At 43.3% G+C, this 19,910-nt stretch overlaps 3 protein-coding genes across 10 annotated transcripts in view; 2 read left to right on the top strand and 1 right to left on the bottom strand.

The window, feature by feature from the left end:
• Nucleotides 1-2,314, top strand: part of pdk3a (pyruvate dehydrogenase kinase, isozyme 3a) — a 12,062-nt gene extending 9,748 nt beyond the window's left edge. The window contains exon 11 of the mRNA XM_027152568.2: nt 188-2,314. Coding sequence (XP_027008369.1) covers nt 188-331 — 144 coding nt within the window. The 3' untranslated portion in view covers nt 332-2,314. The remainder of the gene's footprint in view (nt 1-187) is intronic.
• Nucleotides 2,315-2,365: 51 nt separating this feature from the next.
• Nucleotides 2,366-10,355, bottom strand: pcyt1ba (phosphate cytidylyltransferase 1B, choline a). Of its 7 annotated transcripts, none has more exons than XM_027152573.2 (8): nt 10,057-10,354; nt 6,468-6,567; nt 5,539-5,655; nt 5,282-5,433; nt 4,758-4,836; nt 4,522-4,664; nt 4,237-4,425; nt 2,366-3,987 (listed from the first exon to the last, which is right to left on the bottom strand). In XM_027152573.2, exons 1-8 carry the CDS (start codon nt 10,093-10,095, stop codon nt 3,778-3,780), a joined length of 1,029 nt encoding a protein of 342 aa, XP_027008374.1. In that variant the 5' UTR covers nt 10,096-10,354; the 3' UTR covers nt 2,366-3,777. The 7 variants fall into 7 exon arrangements, with proteins under 7 accessions (XP_027008374.1, XP_027008375.1, XP_027008373.1 ...); XM_027152574.2 differs by having other exon boundaries at nt 2,366-3,990; nt 4,522-4,637; nt 10,057-10,353; XM_027152572.2 differs by having other exon boundaries at nt 2,366-3,990; nt 10,057-10,352.
• Nucleotides 10,356-12,093: 1,738 nt separating this feature from the next.
• The window catches only part of pola1 (polymerase (DNA directed), alpha 1), a 40,273-nt gene continuing 32,456 nt past the window's right edge, over nt 12,094-19,910 (top strand). Inside the window, exons 1-26 of one of the 2 annotated variants that reach the window (XM_027152603.2) lie at nt 12,094-12,250; nt 12,872-12,996; nt 13,249-13,345; nt 13,950-14,030; nt 14,132-14,244; nt 14,336-14,398; nt 14,554-14,652; nt 14,772-14,922; nt 15,016-15,178; nt 15,266-15,441; nt 15,542-15,654; nt 15,817-15,930; nt 16,175-16,249; nt 16,328-16,466; nt 16,556-16,710; nt 16,803-16,887; nt 16,994-17,055; nt 17,144-17,233; nt 17,317-17,433; nt 17,539-17,714; nt 17,798-17,927; nt 18,008-18,127; nt 18,246-18,339; nt 18,458-18,582; nt 19,013-19,165; nt 19,273-19,395. In XM_027152603.2, coding sequence (XP_027008404.2) covers nt 12,208-12,250; nt 12,872-12,996; nt 13,249-13,345; nt 13,950-14,030; nt 14,132-14,244; nt 14,336-14,398; nt 14,554-14,652; nt 14,772-14,922; nt 15,016-15,178; nt 15,266-15,441; nt 15,542-15,654; nt 15,817-15,930; nt 16,175-16,249; nt 16,328-16,466; nt 16,556-16,710; nt 16,803-16,887; nt 16,994-17,055; nt 17,144-17,233; nt 17,317-17,433; nt 17,539-17,714; nt 17,798-17,927; nt 18,008-18,127; nt 18,246-18,339; nt 18,458-18,582; nt 19,013-19,165; nt 19,273-19,395 — 2,982 coding nt within the window. In that variant the 5' untranslated portion in view covers nt 12,094-12,207. The remainder of the gene's footprint in view (nt 12,251-12,871; nt 12,997-13,248; nt 13,346-13,949; nt 14,031-14,131; nt 14,245-14,335; nt 14,399-14,553; nt 14,653-14,771; nt 14,923-15,015; nt 15,179-15,265; nt 15,442-15,541; nt 15,655-15,816; nt 15,931-16,174; nt 16,250-16,327; nt 16,467-16,555; nt 16,711-16,802; nt 16,888-16,993; nt 17,056-17,143; nt 17,234-17,316; nt 17,434-17,538; nt 17,715-17,797; nt 17,928-18,007; nt 18,128-18,245; nt 18,340-18,457; nt 18,583-19,012; nt 19,166-19,272; nt 19,396-19,910) is intronic. The other variant, XM_027152602.2, reaches the window with a different exon arrangement.

Here is a 19,910-nt window from a genome sequence, read left to right as displayed (position 1 = left end):
TATAAGCTGGAAATTTCAGTGCCAGGATTTATTATTAATTATTTTTAAATCCAGCGTTATTTAAATTTTTTAATGATGATTCATATCATTAAATATCATAGCTTCTTTTATTTTTAAGAATTTTAATCTCTCTCTCTCTCCCTCCCTCCCTCCCTCCCTCCCTCCCTCTCTCTCTCCCCTCACTCAGGCTCTCTCCAGCGAGTCCTTTGAGCGGCTGCCAGTTTTTAACAAATCAGCCTGGCGACACTATCAGGGAGGTCCAGGGGCAGACGACTGGAGCAACCCGAGCAAAGAGCCGCGAGACACCTCCAAGTACAAGGCGAAGAGATAAATCCTTCCCTTTCGAGTACAAGCTCTCTCTGTCTCTCACTGTTTGTCTGTGTGTGTGTGTGTGTGTGTGTGTGTGTGTGTGTGTGTGTGTGTGTGTGTGTAAATCCCTCGGCACACACTCTGCACTTCCCCTCTGCTGTATTCTCCATCACGGCGCCCCCTGGTGGTGAGAGACAAGAGTTTTTGTGCCTCCTATAGAACACGCCCTCCCTTACCGTCTGTCTGTCTGCGGCGCCACATAATATCGTCACGTCTCCTCGGCTCACGTCACGAACAGAAACGTAAAGTAAAGTAAACGAGGGAAGCGTTTCACAAACAGCATTTCAGCGTCTGACGGTAAAAAATATCAGTCAGCTCTCATAAGCTTTCCACACAGCCTTGACGAATCGGAGACGATCACGAGAGACGGAAGATTTTTAAGGTCCAAGGCACAAGAGCAGATCCTTCAAGGAATCTGCAGAATCCAGTTCGACCGAAGTCACTAAAGCGTTATTGCAGAAACAATTATTTATCGGTGCGATTTCAAGGGACGTGCAAATAAAGCTGTGACCGCCATTTAAAAAAGGTTCCAGGGTATTAAAAATAAAAAGAAATTAGCTTCCTGTGATTAATTACTCAGTGATTTTAGACATCGTTACGATTCCAGTTTCAGAGATTTACACCACAAACAGCCTCCGAAGTATAAGAAATGAGTCCGAAACCTCTACCGACTCGCCGGTATGAAGAACGCAGCACTGTGAAGCTCCAGATTCATAAGTTTATTAATAATGAATAATAAAACACTTAGGTGTGTGAAAAGTGGCAGAAAAGAGATCGGAAACCATTTGGGTATTTTTTTAATCTTTATTTTAAAGCCTCAGACTCAGCTTTGTTTTTGCAATTTATTTTAATCAGGTTCGCCACTAGCAATTTTGGGTCTTATGAAAGATAATCAGACTGGACCCCCCTACCCCTACTGGACCCCCCTACCACACCCATTTCACACCAAACATACAAGCCTCTGGGGGCCCCAAAGGTGCATGGGCCCTTAGAATCATCCTAACCCACCCCAACCCCCTAGCGGCACCCCTGATTTTAATCAACCTTCCGATTTTCTTCCCGTTAGCATTATAAATCAGCTGCTAGTTTCCTTTATGCAAATATCCAGTAATTACATTCGGGGTTGTTTATTGGGAGCAGCTTTTAAAACTCCTCCCTGTTTGTGACCCGATTAAAGGGTTAACGGTGTTATTCGATACAAATCCATTCATCAGAACACGACGTTATTCCTCTGATTAGCGGAAACCAGCACGTATGTAGCAAATCATTCCTAATATATTTATGTGTATTTATACCGGTAAATTCTCCATTCCGATCGGTCGCAAGGTGTCGATCCGACGGGTCTGCATTAACACGCTCGCCGTAATACGTAACGTCGTTCCTATAGCTTTAAAGACAACGATTTTATCATTTCTTTATTAATGCTAACAGAAGGAGTCTCCGGTGTCAGAGGAGGTTACGCTTCTTTACGGTTTCTCCTTAAGGACAGACGGGGATTTTTTTTTTTTTGGTCGTCGTTCTTTTTGTCTCTTATTTTATATATATAATATATTCGATTCTATGTTATATTTTATCATAGCTGCTAGGATAAGTGAACTAGCGAAGTGTTTCGTGATCGTGTAACTATAAACAGAATAAAAAGTAGCACATGTTCTATAACGAGTAATAAAAGTGTCATGGCTTGACTTCCGCTGAGGTTTAAGAGGAATAAAACACTCGCGGGAAGAGAATCGACGTCAGGCCTCTCGCAGAAAAGCCGCATCATCGATTCTTTTCCTGTAACGGCATTAAAATCCTCAAAACATTCCCACTGCTTTTCCAGCTCTAGGCTCCACGTGTTTCTCCTGATGTTCTGGCTTTGTTGTGTTCTTGTGGTTTCTTGTGGTTTATTGTTTATTCCATCGTAATGTGACCAGTTCAGACTTTAATTAAAACTGTCTCAACAGCCTCGTCTCGCTGCCTCCTTGCTTTCCTTCTGTATCTAGCTCAATCATCCTTCCACACGTTTCCCTTTCGTTTATTCGCACGTTTAGTCATTTCCAGATGTAGGTATAAAATAACACGTGAACAAAAACGACACGTCTGTACACGGGTTTGTACACAGTGCAAGTTTGCATCCAGGGCATGTAACGTGACAACTCGTTAGCATTAGCGTTTACACCACGTGACGTCAGCACTAGCGGTTAGATCGAACGTTTTAACAGTTAGACTTTACAGCGTTTCATGAAGACACGTGACCGTCTGCCTGACGGCTCACACCGATGAGCTCATCTCTCTCCTGATGTCGGACGTGAATTTGATCGCAGATGGAAGCAGGAGGAGGACGTGGAGGGTGGAGGTAGCGGTCATTTTACCTAGAAGATGATGACGCGACCATTTTAAAGAACCTCGACCCCTAATAACGTCACCGATACATCGCTTAAGAGCAATCTGGACAAAAATAAAAACGCTGAGTTTTCAGTCAGCTGAAAGATGAAACCGGGAGTCGGACCATCGCTCCTTTATCACGTTGCTAATGAATAACAAAACCAGTGACTCAGACTATTGTTACCAGTTTAGCACTGTGCACTAAATGTGTGTCCTACACCGACATCTCACTCCAAACCAATCGTAGCATAAGATCCTGATGCCAAGCTAGATCTCACTCCACACCAGGATCAGGCTCGGGTAAGGGGCGTGGCCTGAGGCCTGAAGGCGGGGTTTATCTATTTAGGAGTGATTTCAGTTCTTTAAATATAAGCTTACCAAATTTCTAAGCAGCCTAAAGAGTTGTTCGTACTATTAATGTCGTGTTTGGACTAAACCAAAGAAGCGGAGGTCAGACGGTGAAGCGTGTTTCAGCTGATCCACTACACGTGTGTTTGTTTGTCCAAACTGTTCCTTTAACGATACGGAGGATAATAACAGGTTCGATCGAGAGACTACGGAAACAAATAACTTCAAGTGTCTCTGTCTGTAAACAGGCAAATAAAACCCTCAGACAGAGACGTACAGTACTTCACACGGACGGTCTTTACATTTCAGTCAGACCTGAGCAAGAAAAGGCAAATCACTCAACACTCCTCGTCCTTAACTCGTATCTACATCATCTCCTCACTGCTAAAGAGAATAAATCAATGGCTTTCATGTGAACTCGTTAGAAATCAGAAAAGCTCAAGAAAACGACGCGATCGATCTCCGATTGCATACAGCAAATGTACAATATTTTAGTCTGTGTGTAGACTGGTGAAGCTCGTCACTGCTGGAGTGTACAGGGGAAAGGTGTGTGTGTGTGTGTGTGTGTGTGTGTGTGAGTGAGTGAGTGATTAAAGTGTGTGAGTCCTCGCTCCTGGTCCTAGCTCTTCATCCTCACTTCTCGTGAGTGATTAGGGTGTGTGAGTCATCGCTCCCGATCCTGGCTCCTCATCCTCACTTCTCGTCCTCGTCTCCCTCGCTCATGCTGCTGATGGAGGCCGAGGCGCCTTTGGGAGAAGATGGAGGCGAGGTCCTTGGCATGGCCCAGCGGGACGGAGGAGAGGGAGAGCGGGACGGAGAGTAATCCCTGGGAGGACTACTGCTGGGAGAACCACGGGGAGAGAGCGCCTGGATCATACGGCCACTGCGCTCCTGAAACATCTGCTTCTGAGAAAAAAAGGGAAAGAGGCCTGAAACAGGATAACAATTATGTAAGAAAGTAAAGATTTCTTTTAACTGTTGCAGCAACAGCACCATGAAATTAAACCAGATCACAAACTTTGTCCGGTTTAAAAAATAAAATTAGCAGCGATCCGTTTGGTAGCCGAAATACTCGACTCTTAAAAGTGAGTCGAGTCAAACAGATCCGACTCACTGAGTAGTTCATACAAACCCCGGGCTGTAGGCGCTTACCCATGTGCCATCGGGACCGAAGAGTTCCAGAAAGTTCCCAATAAACTCGCGCGATTTCTCCTCCCATTTCTGGATAAGGTCATGGCTCTTCTCCTCCACACGATACACAAAGTGTTTGGATTTTTCCTCCACCGTCCGCACCTTCTCCTTCATCCTGTCCACCTGGCTCTGCAGACGGTATTTCTTCTCCTGTCCGGATGGTTCAGTGTGATCGTTACAACTGAGATGTGTGTTGCGTTCAGATGGTTTTAATGAAATGTGTGTGTGTGAGTGTGGAGTGGTTACGCTGATGTAGCTGACGTTCAGCTCCTTGGCCGTGTATCCGCGCTCCAGGTTGCGTCTGGCGTAAACGTCGTAATCGCGCACGATACGAGTGATCAGGTCAGATGTGGAGATCCCCTCTGTCCTTTGAGTAGGCACAAACATCCCTGAGACACTCACATGTGTTAGACCAGGCCTCACACACACACACACACACACACACATTTAGAAGAAGAAGAAGAAGAAGAGGTTTTCCTCACCTGCCTCCTTTATATGTTTGTACACGTCCTCAGATCCAGCCGAGGAGTACGGGATATCATCGTGGGCCACAAAGTCAATCTGAGGGAGATTTAAAATTGTACCTAATCTTATATTCACCAGATAATGAACAAATAAACGATTTATAATACTGCCAAGCAATACGTCTCACTAGTTAGCACCGCCCCCCCAGCCGAGAGTAATATACTCGGCTCCGCCCACTATCCTTAAAAGGTAATGCTGCAACTTTGTTTTTCTCACACTGTGTTTCTCACACTAGTCTCACTAATACTTTATTGCTTAAGACAAATGCTTTTATTTTGTAGACACTTTTGTCAAATTCTATTCTTATTCTTTTTTTTTTGCAGTTTAAATTCTCCTTACAAATTATTTTATTGACAGATTATTTTTGATAGTAAATCGTATCCTTACCAAACGTTCCTCTCCTCACGCGGGGGTTAAAGCCGTCACGCGGGGACGTTAAACATTAAACACTTTCCTTTTAAAGCGTAAAGGTGAAACGGACCTTGTGTTTTTTCAGGAACTCTTGCGTGAGGGTCCAGGGAGCGTCTCGCACCACCTCGTCCACGTAACGACAGTGTCGTAACGCTTCGTAACGCTCCTCCTCGGTCATCACCGTGAAGCCCTTGTACTTGTGAGTGAGTTCATCGCTGCAAACTGCAGATAAGTAAAAATACACACGTGGTAAAATAAACAAAAACAAAAGACAAACACGCTGCAGCAGTTCAAATATAACACGCCGTCCCACCGTACGTTATTCACCTCCGACTATCAGGTACGTGTTGGGGAAGAGATTCTTAGCCTGCATCAGCGCTCTGGCGTGGCCGGAGTGGAAAAGATCAAAAATCCCATCTGCATAGACGCGCACCGGTCGGTCCACTGCGAGAGAGAGAGAGAGATGAACATGTCAAAGAATTCAAAAATATTTTAACCTTCACCATTATTTATTTATTTATTTATTTTTGCCTTTTGCATTTCCTTAAGATAAAATTCAGCTCTCTGTAAATGGCCGCACGAAATCTGTTCCGAATTCTGAAACAGCGTCGCGTGATCTTTCTGTGTCAATTTACACGATAAAAGTCCTCTGACGACAGACACGTGATTAAAAACATTACTCCATTCAACACAGATTACATCATCGATCAGTGAGATCCTGAAGTCCGTTTGGTGTAGAAAATAAATCCTAAAGGGAACGACGACGAACGACGTGACGGTTTGTTCCCTTTATTTTCGACTCTGAACACTTTTTAGCCCGAAGGTTTGTTTTTCTTTTTTTTTTCTATTTTGTGGTTGTTGCCTTGAACTGAATAATCATTTTCGACTGAAAAGAAATCCAACCACATGATCCATGGTTCTTCTCCGGTATCGCTTTTTAAAGATCCCCTGTTTAATTTACATCGATCACGATCCTGCATCTTCCTGCGGAAAGCGATTAGAGGCTCTGAGGATCGTCTCTGGTGCGGAAAAGGTTTTATGTGTAAAGGTGAAAATTCTGGGTCACGGTGTGAAAGAGAACCCGGTGCCAATAATTCCCCATGAGCCCCTGAGTGTGTAGTACCCGTCTGAAAGCCCTCTGTTCTTGACCTGCAGTAACCACAGGAGCTGAATCATCTCTCTGAATGGGAGGAGGAGAGGAGGAGGAGGAGGAGGAGAGGAAAAAACAGATGAGAGATGAAAAAAAGCAGACTGACCGGGAGTGCCGAGTCGAGCCTGCGCAACACTCAGCTTCTCATGGGGCGCTCGACACTTGCAGCTCTTCTCCTGGGCAAATATGGCGGGTTCTATAAGAGTCTGGAGAACAAAAAACAAGAGCGACGTTTCAGTAGATTTTGAAAAGAAATAGTGATGAGAAATAATGAGAAAAAATAAAAAGGGAAGATAGGAAAGAGTGAAGAACGAATACAATCGTATGCAAAAGTTTAGGCACCCGCTGACGATTTCCATGATATTCATTTATAAATATTTTGGTGTTTTATCAGCAATTTATTTCATTTTGATCTATCAAATAACCGAAGGACTCTGAAGTAATATTACAGTAGTGACATGAGGTTTATTGGATTAACAGAAAATGCACAATATGCATCAAAACAAAATTAGACAGGTGCATAAATTTGGGCACCCCGACAGAAAAATCACCAATATTCAGTAGAGCCTCCTTTAGCAGCCTCCTTTTCCTATGGGATGTAATGAGTGTCTGGATTCTGGACGAATGTATTTTGGACCGTTTTTCCTTACAAAACGTCTCCACTCCAGTTAGGGTTGATGGTCAGGGGTTCCTAAACTTATGCACATGACTGTAACGAGATGTTCCTCTGTATCAGTGCAGACATGAGAATGAAATGATCTTGAGACCAAAGCCAACACTACATCTTAATGTAAAACGCGAGTGTTATTGGAGTTTAAGTTTAGCTGTTGTCCTGCACACACACACACACACACACACACACACACACACACACACATTCATGCACTGTATTTTCTGTTTGTAACAAGACTCTTACAGATCAATAGTCCATCAACATCATCCAAGAAATGTCTCCCTCAGCAGTTCACTGACTACAGACATGAGGATAGAGGCAGGTGCACACACACATACTGCACACACACATACTGTACACACACATACTGTACACACACACGCATGCACACGCACGCATGCACACACGCACACACACAGACACACAGACATACTGTACACACACACTCACACGCACGCATGCACACACACGCACACACACACACACGCACACCCACACACACACAAGCACGCGCACACACATGCACACAGATACACACGCGCACACACATGCACACACACACACACACAGATACACATGCACACACAGACACACACACAGATACACACATGCACACATATACACACATGCACATGCACACACAGACACACACACAGATACACACACAGATACACACACACACATGCACACATATACACACACACACATGCACACGCACACAGATACACACGCATACACACACACAGACACACACACACACGCACGCACGCACACATGCACACAGATACACACACACACGCGCACACACACAGACACACACGCACACACACCCACGCACACAGACAAACACACATGCACACATATACACACACACACACACACACACACACACACACCACTAAAGCACCAGAAAGTGCCAACACATCATTCTTAGTGCAGACTAAGGTAATGGGATTTCCTGTAAGTTCTCTCTGAGTCAGAACACTCTGCTCGGCTCATTAACGAGAGTCAACTCTGTCAAACGATTCATTAATGTTGTTGTTATTTTGTCTTTTTACTACTGATATTCGGTTTTAGTCTTCCTCTAACTAAACACCTTTCGAACTAAAGTTGACCGAAGATTCGCACTACAACTGACTCTGTGCTAAACGACTCGGTCGTTCATACGATTCACCGGACCAGGCGTGTCAGTCGTGCGATTAGAATCAGTATCAGATAAAGCTTTATTGCCAAGGATGCTTGCGCATACAAGGAATTTGTTTCAGTGTCATACGCTTCCAGTACACAGATACGACAACACAGACAACAATAAATACATACTAATAAATAAATAAAAATACAAATAAATAAATTGCATATACAGTTGTGCTAGAGATGACAGAATGAGATGAGATGCAGGGATGTACCAGGACGGAGGTGGTAACAAATAAATATAAGATTATTGCACATCGTTGATGCATAATGGGGAACATTTAACTGTTCATGAGAAACTGTGCCAGGTTGTGACAACTTCCTCAACTGGTTAAGGAAGTAAAAAGGTTGGTCCTTTTTTACAGTGGTGTTGATGTGAGTGTCCCACTTCAGGTCCTGGGAGATGGTGGAGCTCAGGAACTTGAATGCCTTCACTGCAGCCACAGTGCTGTCCATGATGGGGGAGTGCAGGGGGTTTGTCCTGAAGTTCACTAGACACCCCCCTGCACTTCCCCCACTCCGCTCACCATTAGCATTGTATTACCAAACACAGGATATGCTACTGATACATTTTACAACAGGAATAGCAGCAGATCGCTATTTGAGTCGACTCAATACTGTCACATCGCACAGCACTACGTTAGGCTAGTTTCAGATAGAGGAAGAAGGAACAGCAGGAGAAACGACACAGAGATCCGACACACAAGTGACACAAGATCCAGAGGAGACACTGCAAACAATTACACAAATAACCTATCAACCTCAATGCAATTTCACTATAGCCAAAAGTCTTTTTATACTTAAAGTAAATAGTCCACGATTCAAACTCCATGATTTACATTTAATGACCCGTGATGTATAAAATACCTGCATCATATTTTACAGTATAACTTCAACACACTTAGGTTACCACTGTGGCCATCTGTGTGTTCAGGAACTATCTGGGGAGCGTCGTCTCCAACACATCTCCAGCACAGCTACGTCATCATCTCCAGCACACCTGCGTTACACCTCCATCACATCTCCCGCACATCTACATCAAATCTCCAGAACATCTCCAGCACATCTCCGTCACACCTCCATCACATCTACATCAAATCTCCAGAACATCTCCAGCACATCTCCGTCACACCTCCATCACATCTCCCGCACATCTACATCAAATCTCCAGCACACCTCCATCACACATCCATCACATCTCCCGCACATCTACATCAAATCTCCAGCACACCTCCATCACACATCCATCACATCTCCAGCACATCTCCAGCACTCACATCCCCGTCACACCTCCATCACATCTCCAGCACTCACATCTCCGTCACACCTCCAGCACATCTCCAGCACTTACATCTCCATCAAACCTCCAGCACATCTCCAGCACTCACATTTCAAGCACATCTCCATCACATCTCCAGTACTCACTTCTCCGTCACACCTCCATCACATCTCCAGCACTCACATCTCCAGCACATCTCCAGCACTCACATCTCCAGCACGTCTCCAGCACATCTCCAGCACTCACATGTCCATCACATCTCCATCACATCCATGCATGTTGCAATGTGAAATAATGACAATTATTTCAGGTAAAACGCATTAAACCGAGTCTCCATGGTTGCATAAAGGAAGTAAATAAAAAGCATCACTCATCGTGTTGCACAAGGTGAGGAGGAGGAGGAGGAGGACAGACTAGAGAAGGTCAGGCTGCAGTTTTAATGGAAGCAAATGCACTAGTTACACCACACACACACACACACACACACACACACACACACACACACACACACACACACACACACACACACATCAGAACGAGATCCTGTCTCACCGTCCGAGGATGAGGGCAGGTGTGTTCCAGCTCCTCCATCTTCAGCAGAAGCTCCAGAGACAAAGGCCCACAGATCCACCTGTCTCTGACTCAGCATCAGTGTGGAGCCGCTTGACGCTCCTCCTCACACACCAACCTACTGATCCTTCTCCACTCCTCCTCCAGCAACAGCACAGAATTCCATAAAGCCCCAGTTTTTCGTCTTTAATAATAAACACAGACAATGTAAACACACCATCAGGGCAACAAGGAAACCGTGTGTGTGTGTGTGTGTGTGTGTGTGTGTGTGTGTGTGTGAAGCACCGGGCAATTGGGCGTTACACTAATCGATTACAGCCAATCGGTGCGCACCGATTTACATAAAACAACGTGATTGGTTGAGACGGATGTAGCACCATCACTGGTGAGAAACTGAATTAATTCAGCTTCAATTCGTTTTTAAACAAAAACTCAGTAATTCAGAGAACAGTGTAGAAATAAACACAAAACACACAGACGTGTTGAAATGGTGTATTATTTTAATTTCTTACTTTTAGTATTACTTAAATTTCTTCATTGATCAAGAAAGTATCTATATTATTATTATTATTATTATTATTACTATTATTATTATACTTATTATTATTATTTTGCTTATTATTATTATTTTGATTATTATTATCATTATGATGATGATTAATAATTTATTAAATTGTTTGTTTGTTTAGGTGATTGTTATCGTCTGTGTTCTTAAAATTGTGGATCGTTTTAAAAAGTCTCTATTCAGATATTTTGACTAAATGTAATAATTCTGAACAAAATATGTTGTTATCTGTGAAATCCTGTGTATTTATTGTTCATCTGTCTTTATTCTGTTCAAGCTCATCTTATAACAATGCGCCTGTTTTACAGCTGGAATGTGAAATAAATGGATTAAATACAAGCCAAATTTCACATTGAATCACATCTTAACTCTAAACTATTTAAGTGCTTCTATAAATTGAATTATTAGCTTTTATTTTTGTCCTAATGTATACAAACGTGGTTACACAACCTACATACATACGTAACAACATTCACATTTACAGCATGTGACAGATTCTCTTATCCAGAGTGACGTACAAAAGTGCTTATGTGTCTATCATTAAATACATTCACTCTGCTTCAGACACAAGATACCATGAGACTATAAAACTGTTCAACGTTGTTTTTTTAAACAACAAACATGGGACAAAGTGCTAGTACGTATGAAGACAGCCGTCTGGACATCCACCACCTCGGTGCCAGAACTGAAATGAGCCTTGATGTGTACCTACAGTCTTGATGGTGGGACCAGTGGGGCAGTGCTGTAGGTCTGAGGGTGTGAGGTGCAGTGTGAGGAGTGATGAGGGCTTTGGGGTAAGAGGGAGATGGTCCATTTTTGGCTTTGTAATCTTCACCTGTGACACTCTTACATGCTCACACACTCTCTCTCACACACACTCTCACATACACACACTCTCTCTCAGACACTCACACACACTCTCTCAGACACTCTCACACACACACACACACACACTCTCTCTCTCAGACACTCTTACACACTCTCTCTCAGACACTCACACACACTCTCTCTCAGACACTCACACACACTCTCTCTCAGACACTCACACACACTCTCTCTCAGACACTCACACACACTCTCTCTCAGACACTCTCACACACTCTCTCAGACACTCTCACACACACTCTCTCTCACATACACACTCTCTCAGACACTCTTACACACACTCTCTCACATACACACACTCTCTCCTCACATACACTCACACACGCACTCTCACATACACACTCTCAGACTCTCTCTCGCGCACACACACACTCTCTCAGACAGACAGACAGACAGACAGACAGACAGACAGACAGACACACACACACACACACACACACACACACACACACACACACACACACACACACACACACACACACACACACACACACACACACACACACACACACACAGTATATATGTTGTGACAGTCTTGAAACGTCAGCAGCCTTTATTTGATTTCTGATTGGCTGTTTCTTGGCTCGTCTTCCTACGACACTTCCGGTTTATGACTTTTTCCCCGCGAAGGCGATTTGGCGCGGAATCTGTTGTTTTGGTCGCCCTGAAATTCCTTTAATGAAATGGCGCCGGTTTCTAATCCAGAAAAAGACACCGCGGACTGCGGTGAGTTTATATTGTGTTTCTGTCTGCTTTTTATTGTGAATGTGTGCTAATAATTTGTAGCCGAAAGCTAACACTTTGTCGCTGCAGTTGCTCACTTGCTAACCTGAGGTGAAATTGGCTAACGGACGTCATGTACAATTTACCTCAGACTTTTCTGCTCGTCACGTCGCGTCGCTTTTACACGTTTCTTTTGTCTGAACATTTATTCGTGAGGTAAAATGTCAGTATGTTTTTGTTATAGACTTTCGTGTACCAGCAGATCTACACTGTTGTGCCTTAAAATCAATTTCCTGACCTTTTCATTTACTATTAATTTATCTTACGATTAAATCTATATATTACTTTGTGTTTAAATCCACATCCGAAACCTCCAGCCTTCAACATAGTTGGGGTGCCAATACTTTGTGTAAAGCCCTGTCTGGGCTGCATTCTGTCAGTAATCGTACAATTGATTCGATTCATTTTGTTTTCATATGAAACGACTCGGGCTGCTGAAAATGAATTTGTTAAAAGCTCCCAAAATGTAAAAGTCTGTTTATCGGTAAAGCGTCATGATTAATTTGTTATAACGTGTGGGTTTAAATTGAATATTTTAATAGAAGTGTTTCTGTTCTCCTCCAGACGATGGGACGACGTGTGGCCTCGCCGCATCCCGGTCCAGACGAGAGAAGAAGGAAAAAGTGGGCCGTAAATCGGCTTTGGAGCAGATTAAAAGAGCCAAAAGGGGCGAGAAGGTGAAATATGAGGTGAGTCTGAACCCCGAGGGATGGAGGAAATACGCCACGGTGATGTCATTTCATTTACTTTTGCATTAGACAGAATTTTATTGTCCCTTTTTGTTTTGTTTTGTTGTTGAACATCACGATGCGAACACTACATGCGGAATAAAATCGACCCCTAGGTGCTGTTGTCTTGTATGTAATTAGCATAGGGTAGAATAAACTATTTCAGCAGGCTTCCTGGTACAGTGCTGATTGACCCCCGATCTCTGGATACAGGTGGAGGAGATGGAGAAGGTGTACGAGGAGGTGGACGAGGATCAGTACTCTCGGATGGTGCGGGACAGGCAGGACAACGACTGGATCGTCGACGATGGTGAGTCAGAGATGCGCACGCACATATATCGTGTAGTTCAAGATAAAATCGCAATACAGCACATTCAGTTGCACATAAGGTTATGATTAGTGTAACATTCTTGTTATTGTGCCGGACAAAACTTCAGCGCGTAACTTGTCCCGCAGCTTTTGTCCTAGACCCATGAATGAGGTGTCAAATTGACCGGCTCATTGAGGAGAGGTGTGCTATGACTGTTATAAGCGATCGGAATTCCGGAATTCCCAGTACGGAAGCTCAAAGTGCCTTTTTTTTCCCCTATAGACTTCCAATATAAATTTTGGAGGTTTATAACTCAGCAAGTTTTCGAGAGATTTACACCGAACTCGACCAGCTCCTTTAGGACCTTACTCCAAACAAAGTTTTATTTCAGTAGCAACTTTTGTCCAAAAGTATTGGCACCTCGTTTATTCACATGACGTCACGTGTAGCCCCGCCCCCAAAATAAGCGAAATCAAAAAGGTAACACAACATGGACATGTCATATATCAAAACACTCAGCCCGATGAGGGGAACTTACCACGTGCAAGCACCATTCACATTTTCTTCAGGAAATGTACATTCTAGTTTATATCTGCTCTCTCAGATGGAGCAGGTTATGTAGAAGATGGGAGAGAGATCTTCGATGAAGACTTGGAGGATACCAGCTTGGAAAAAAGCTCTAAAAGTAAGCACTAAAAAAGCTATTGGAATTTATTGTTTGTTTGTTTGTTTGTATGTTTGTGTTTTTTTTAATGGCTATTGTGGTTTTGTTTCTTCTCCTAACAGACAAACCTGGTGCTAAAGGAGGAGACGGCAAGAATGCTAAGAAAGCGTCAGTGAGTAAACCCAACAGCATTAAGAGCATGTTCATGAACAGCAACGTCAAAAAACCTGCAGAGGTGAGCGATCACATGACGGCGTATTTTATCGTCCGTGTACGCACGCGTAACGTGGTTGTAATCGTTAATTACATTGACATTTGTATGGCAGAAAAATGTGGACCTCTCCAAAGATGATCTGCTGGGAGATATTTTGGAGGATCTGCACTCTGAGGTGAGGCGTCAGGGCTCTGATCCGATTTAGCTGGGAAGTATTTTTGACAAATAAGCAAGAAAAAAACACTCCATTTAACACCGTTATAAGAAAATATTTAATTCTGAATTTAATTGATGATGTGATGCTTATTTACTTTTCTTCCACTTACTCAGAAACCAATGCTTCTTACTCCACCTCCTGTCATCACCCTGAAGAAAAAGAGGGCTCTGGGATCACCCATGAACCCTTTCTCTGTCACACAAACCCTCAAGGTCTTTAGTGTCCTCTTTATCCCAGTTTTACCTTTATAAATGTGTGTGTGTGTGTGTGTGTGTGTGTGTGTGTGTTTTAATGCCAAAGCTCAAGTTTAACGTCGTCCTTCATCTCACAGGAGTCACCTGCAGCTTGTGCACCGAAGCCCAAGCATGCTGTGATTCGCCCACCTTCATCTGACCTCACGCCGAAACCTGCGTCTAAACCTGCGTCTGAACCTGCTCCCTGCCTCCACCCCCAGAAACCCAAGATGGAGGAACCAGAGGAAGGTATTATTATATTATATATTATTTGACTTCACCTACCAGGTTATGTCATTATACGCTTGTTACACTATAATTGTCATATTCTCTTTCTCTCAGTGTGTGACTCGTTAGATTTTGATGAGGTGGACTTTGATGAGCCTATGGAGCTGGGGGCTGAGCAGCAGCAGGAGGAAGCGACAGTTAAAGTGGAGACGGAACCTGAGACGAAGCCTGCTGTTAAATTGGAGCCAAAAACTGAACCTGAGGAGGAGGTGTTGATGTGAGTGTCCTCACACACCTGCGTTACTGTGTGTGTGTGTGTGTGTGTGTGTGTGCATTGCTGATGGACTTGCCTTGTTTCATTCAGATCAGGAATGGTGGGTGGCTCTTGCTGGGGCAAGATGGAGGAGGATGAGGTTGATGAATCTCCTGTGGACGTACAGGTGGACTCGAGTCAGCTGCCGATGGTGGAAGGAGCTGATGGAGAAACGGTGTTCCGCTTTTATTGGCTGGATGCTTTTGAGGATCAGTTCAACCAGCCAGGTGAGTCTTGTTAATAGGACTAAGTTTAGGTTTTGAGGGACCTTTGAATGAATAGAGAGAGTTTTTAATTCCAGACTCTAAATTCTGACTCGATGTGTAGGTGTGGTTTACCTGTTCGGGAAGGTGTGGATAGAGTCTGCGAAAGCTCATGTCAGCTGCTGCGTGGCTGTGAAAAATATCGAGAGAACGATGTACTTCCTGCCGAGAGAACGTGTAAGGTCACACACACACATACACACACGGTTCTCACACGTTTTATATCTATTTTTATGGTCATTTTGATATCTTGGGTATTTACAATTTTCTGTGTAAATGATGAAATTGCAAGCTTTATGTGACATTTTATTAATGTTCTTTTTATTATTTATCTAACAGAAAGTAAACCCGGTGACAGGTGAGGTGACGGATGTTCCTGTGGGAATAATGGACGTCTACCAGGAGTTTAACAGCCTCTCTGAAAAATACAAAATAATGAAGTTCAAGTCCAAAGTAAGTTGTACAAACTCTCTCTTGTACTTCGTCTCTCTCTCTTTCCTCTCTCTCTTTTGTCTCTCTCTCTTTCCTCTCTCTCTCTTTTGTCTCTCTCTCTTCTTTTTCTGTCTCTCTCTTTTTTCTCTCTTTCTTCTCTCTCTCTTTTCTTTTTCTTTCTTCTCTCTCTTTCTATTTCTTTTCTCTCTCTCTCTCTTTCTCTTTGAATTCTGAAATGTACTCTGAGGTTTTCCTGCTCTGACAGAAAGTGGAGAAGAATTACGCCTTCGAGGTTCCAGACGTTCCGACCCAGTGCGAGTACCTGGAAGTGCGATATTCAGTGAGTGGCATGCCATGCACGTATATTTTTATTTCTCGTCTACTTGTTCCTTCGTTTTATTTGTCGTGCGTGTCGTAGGCCGAGATGCCCCAGCTGCCATCCAATCTAAAAGGTTCCACGTTCTCCCACGTGTTTGGTACGAACACCTCTAGCCTAGAGCACTTCCTTCTCAGCAGGAAGATACGAGGTCCCTGTTGGCTCGATGTTAAGACCCCACGTGAGTTACGTATAGATGTACTTCAGGATGTGAGGTGAAATAATATGTGATATAATACTGATGAGGTGTTTAACGTTGTTTTTGTACAGAGCCGTGCGGTCAGCCCATGAGCTGGTGTAAAGTGGAGGCCGTTGCTTTGAAAAGTGACCTGATCTCAGTGGTGAAGGACTTGTCTCCTCCTCCGCTCATCGTCATGTCCGTCAGCTTGAAGACGGTTCCCAACCCAAAGACCCACCACAACGAGGTGAGGCCCATTAGTTCTCAGAGGAACGTAAACTCTCTTTAGATTTGTGGAATAATATTTTTTTTGACCATTTCCTGTTTCGTGTTGTACAGATTGTGTCTCTGGCTGCTCTTATTCATTACAAGTTTCCTCTGGACAAGGCACCTCCACGCATCCCTTATCAGACCCATTTCTGTGGTGAGGTTTACATGAATGTTTCTTTATTGTTCTGCACGTTTCCTGTGCTCTTAAAGATCTTAATCCTCATTTGTTTGCTCTCCTGGTGATTGTGCACATGTTTCAGTGGTGAGCAAGCCCACAGACTGCATCTACCCTTATGACTTCAAGGACGCAGTTAAGAAGAAGGTGAGTTTTGTGTGATGAGGTATCTGTGTGCGTTTACACACTCACGAGACACAGGATAAAGACTTCCTTCTTTTTTTTTCCACCTCAGAACGGGATTGTTGAGATTGCAGCGACAGAACGCACACTTTTGGGCTTCTTCTTAGCCAAGTTGCACAAGATCGATCCTGATGTTTTGGTGGTGAGTGAAATAGTGAAATGTTTTTGTTTTAGTCGGTTATGGTGGCGCCCTGACGTGTAATTGACTCCGTTTTACTCTGTCAGGGCCATGACATCTTGGGCTTTGACCTGGAAGTGCTGCTGCAGAGAATCAACACGTGCAAGGTGCCTTTCTGGTCCAAAATAGGCCGACTGAGGCGAGCCAACATGCCCAAACTTGGGGTGAGAGAACGTTCGCTACTCGTTTAAGAGTCGTATGATATTTGTATCTGCCACTGATTTATAAATACAGTAACAGTGGAGCCGATCCTGAACCGTTCCTCTCAGGGCCGAGGTGGGTTCGCGGAGAAGAGCGCCGCCTGTGGTCGGCTCGTGTGTGACGTCGAGATCTCCGCTAAGGAGCTGATTCGCTGTAAGAGTTACCACCTGACTGAGCTGGCGGCACAGATCCTAAAGACGGAGCGAGTCGTACCGCCTCCTGAGAACATCAGGAACTTCTACAGGTTGATGTTTAAAGTTTTATTAGGAATCCTTATTCATATCATTAGTATTAATATGATACTAATTTGAGTGTATGCTCTTTCAGTGACACTCCTCACCTGCTCTACCTGTTGGAAGTCACCTGGATGGATGCCAAGCTCATACTTCAGATCATGTGTGAGCTCAACGTGCTTCCTCTGGCGCTTCAAATCACCAATATTGCTGGCAACGTCCTGGTGAGCTTTGACTCCTAACCCGTAATCTCTTACACACATTAAATTACCGTGTGTTAAACTCCCGTCCCTGCGTTTTAAAGTCTCGGACGCTGATGGGCGGCCGCTCGGAGAGGAACGAGTATCTGCTGCTTCACGCCTTCCATGAGAAGAACTACATTGTTCCGGATAAGCAGTTTATGAAGAAACATCAGCATGAGCATGTATGGAGCTTGTCATTTTCTTGTAGTGTTTTTTTTTTAATAAACAGAAATTTTCTTCACTTTGAATGTTTTAAATTATTATTATTTATTTTTTTTTTTTTCTATTTTTGGGGATTAGGGCGAGGAAGATGTAGATGCAGGGAAGAGCAAGTCTGGGAAGGTGAGGAAGAAGGCTGCATATGCTGGAGGTCTGGTGTTGGAACCTAAAATTGGTAGGTGTACAGTAGGGTCTGTGTGCGCGCGTCTGTGTGTGATGATAGATAATAAATAAATGATAATAAATAATAAATAAATGATAATAAATAAACAATATTTATTTGTTTCCTCCAGGTTTTTATGATAAATTCATTCTGCTGCTGGACTTCAACAGTCTGTATCCATCCATCATCCAGGAGTTTAACATCTGTTTCACTACAGTTCAGCGAGAGGCGTCCGGTTCACGCAAAAGGATAGAGGTGTGTGTGTGTGTGTGTGTGTGTGTGTGTGCGCGCGTAGAGTAAATATGGACGTTAGCTAATATCGGTGCGTCGCTAAAATTTCTAATCTAAAGCTGCTGATTTATTTTTATGTAATGACGGATCTGAGTGTAGTTCCTGCTACGTTAACACACTCGCTCTAATAAACCTTTCTGTAGTAACAGATCGTTCACAAAGACTCGAATCTAATAATACACTTTTTTTTAATGTGCTGTTATTTAAACAAAAAAAAACCAACAACAAACATTTTATTATATAAACATTTGATTTATTATAAGTCCTTATTTACGGATGGAGTCTCCAGACTTGGATACGTCATCACTACACCCAGTTGTGTCATTTTACTGTAACAGTATGCACCGTAATGTGGTGTTTTTTAAATCGCAACCCAATTTCCACGTCGATGAAGCAGGATGATGAAGCGGATGAGATTCCTGAGCCTCCGGACACGGATCTGGAGATGGGAGTTCTTCCGAAGGAGATCCGTAAGCTGGTGGAACGCCGACGGCAGGTCAAACAGCTGATGAAGCAGCCTGATCTGAATCCTGACCTTTACCTACAGGTCGGTGCACACCGCTTTATGCCGAGTTGTGTGTTTTTGTTTTTGTGTAGTTTTTATTTTTTTTTAATGTTTATCGGTCTCTTTTTTTTTTTTTTTTTTTTGTGCAGTATGATATCAGACAGAAAGCTTTAAAACTCACCGCTAACAGCATGTACGGGTGTCTGGGCTTCTCCTTCAGTCGCTTCTATGCCAAACCTCTAGCAGCTCTGGTCACACACAAAGGTAGAGAGGTGAGTAAAGCTTTCTGATGCTAACATGTCTGTCTTTCTGTCTGTCTGTATATCTGTAAATATCTTCGATTTAATGCATTAGAGTTAAATGATATTTGAAGCCTCACAGAAAAAACACTCAGGATATGTGATGACAGAACTGTCACTTTTAACCCTCATTTGAACACACAGTGAAAAAATTCAAATTTGAGCTATAATTTGTACGTACGATCGTTAACGTGGAGCTTAAACACATTAGACAGCCTTCTGATTTTGTCGTTCAGCGTCCGATCGATCGCTGGGCATCTGAAATGTTTCGAATGCCCTCTTGACGTGAGTAAATGAAGCTAATCGAGTGTCTAATTACTTCCCCAAATCATCAGAAACCAGCGCTTGTACAGGGCGTTAATAAAATACTGAAACGAACGTGTTGGTGTTTTAGCCTTTTTAGGGGGTGTTGGGGATATTCGATCATATTCAAATAAGTTCTGGGACGTCTAAAGGTTGTTTAAACTTGATTTTAAAAAAAATAATAA

The sequence above is a fragment of the Tachysurus fulvidraco genome, chromosome 25 (genome assembly GCF_022655615.1).
Source record: "Tachysurus fulvidraco isolate hzauxx_2018 chromosome 25, HZAU_PFXX_2.0, whole genome shotgun sequence".
Lineage (NCBI taxonomy): Eukaryota > Metazoa > Chordata > Actinopteri > Siluriformes > Bagridae > Tachysurus > Tachysurus fulvidraco.
This window is presented reverse-complemented; position numbering and strand designations above follow the sequence as displayed.

Excerpts from the sequence above, each read along its gene's own strand:
- pcyt1ba (XM_027152569.2), bottom strand. The coding sequence starts at position 10,095 with ATGGAGGAGCTGGAACACACCTGCCCTCATCCTCGGACG. Across the intron at positions 5,656-6,467 it reads GGCTCGACTCGGCACTCCCG|TGGACCGACCGGTGCGCGTC; the intron begins GTCAGTCTGCTT and ends TCTCTCTCGCAG. Across the intron at positions 4,837-5,281 it reads AGTTCCTGAAAAAACACAAG|ATTGACTTTGTGGCCCACGA; the intron begins GTCCGTTTCACC and ends AATCTCCCTCAG.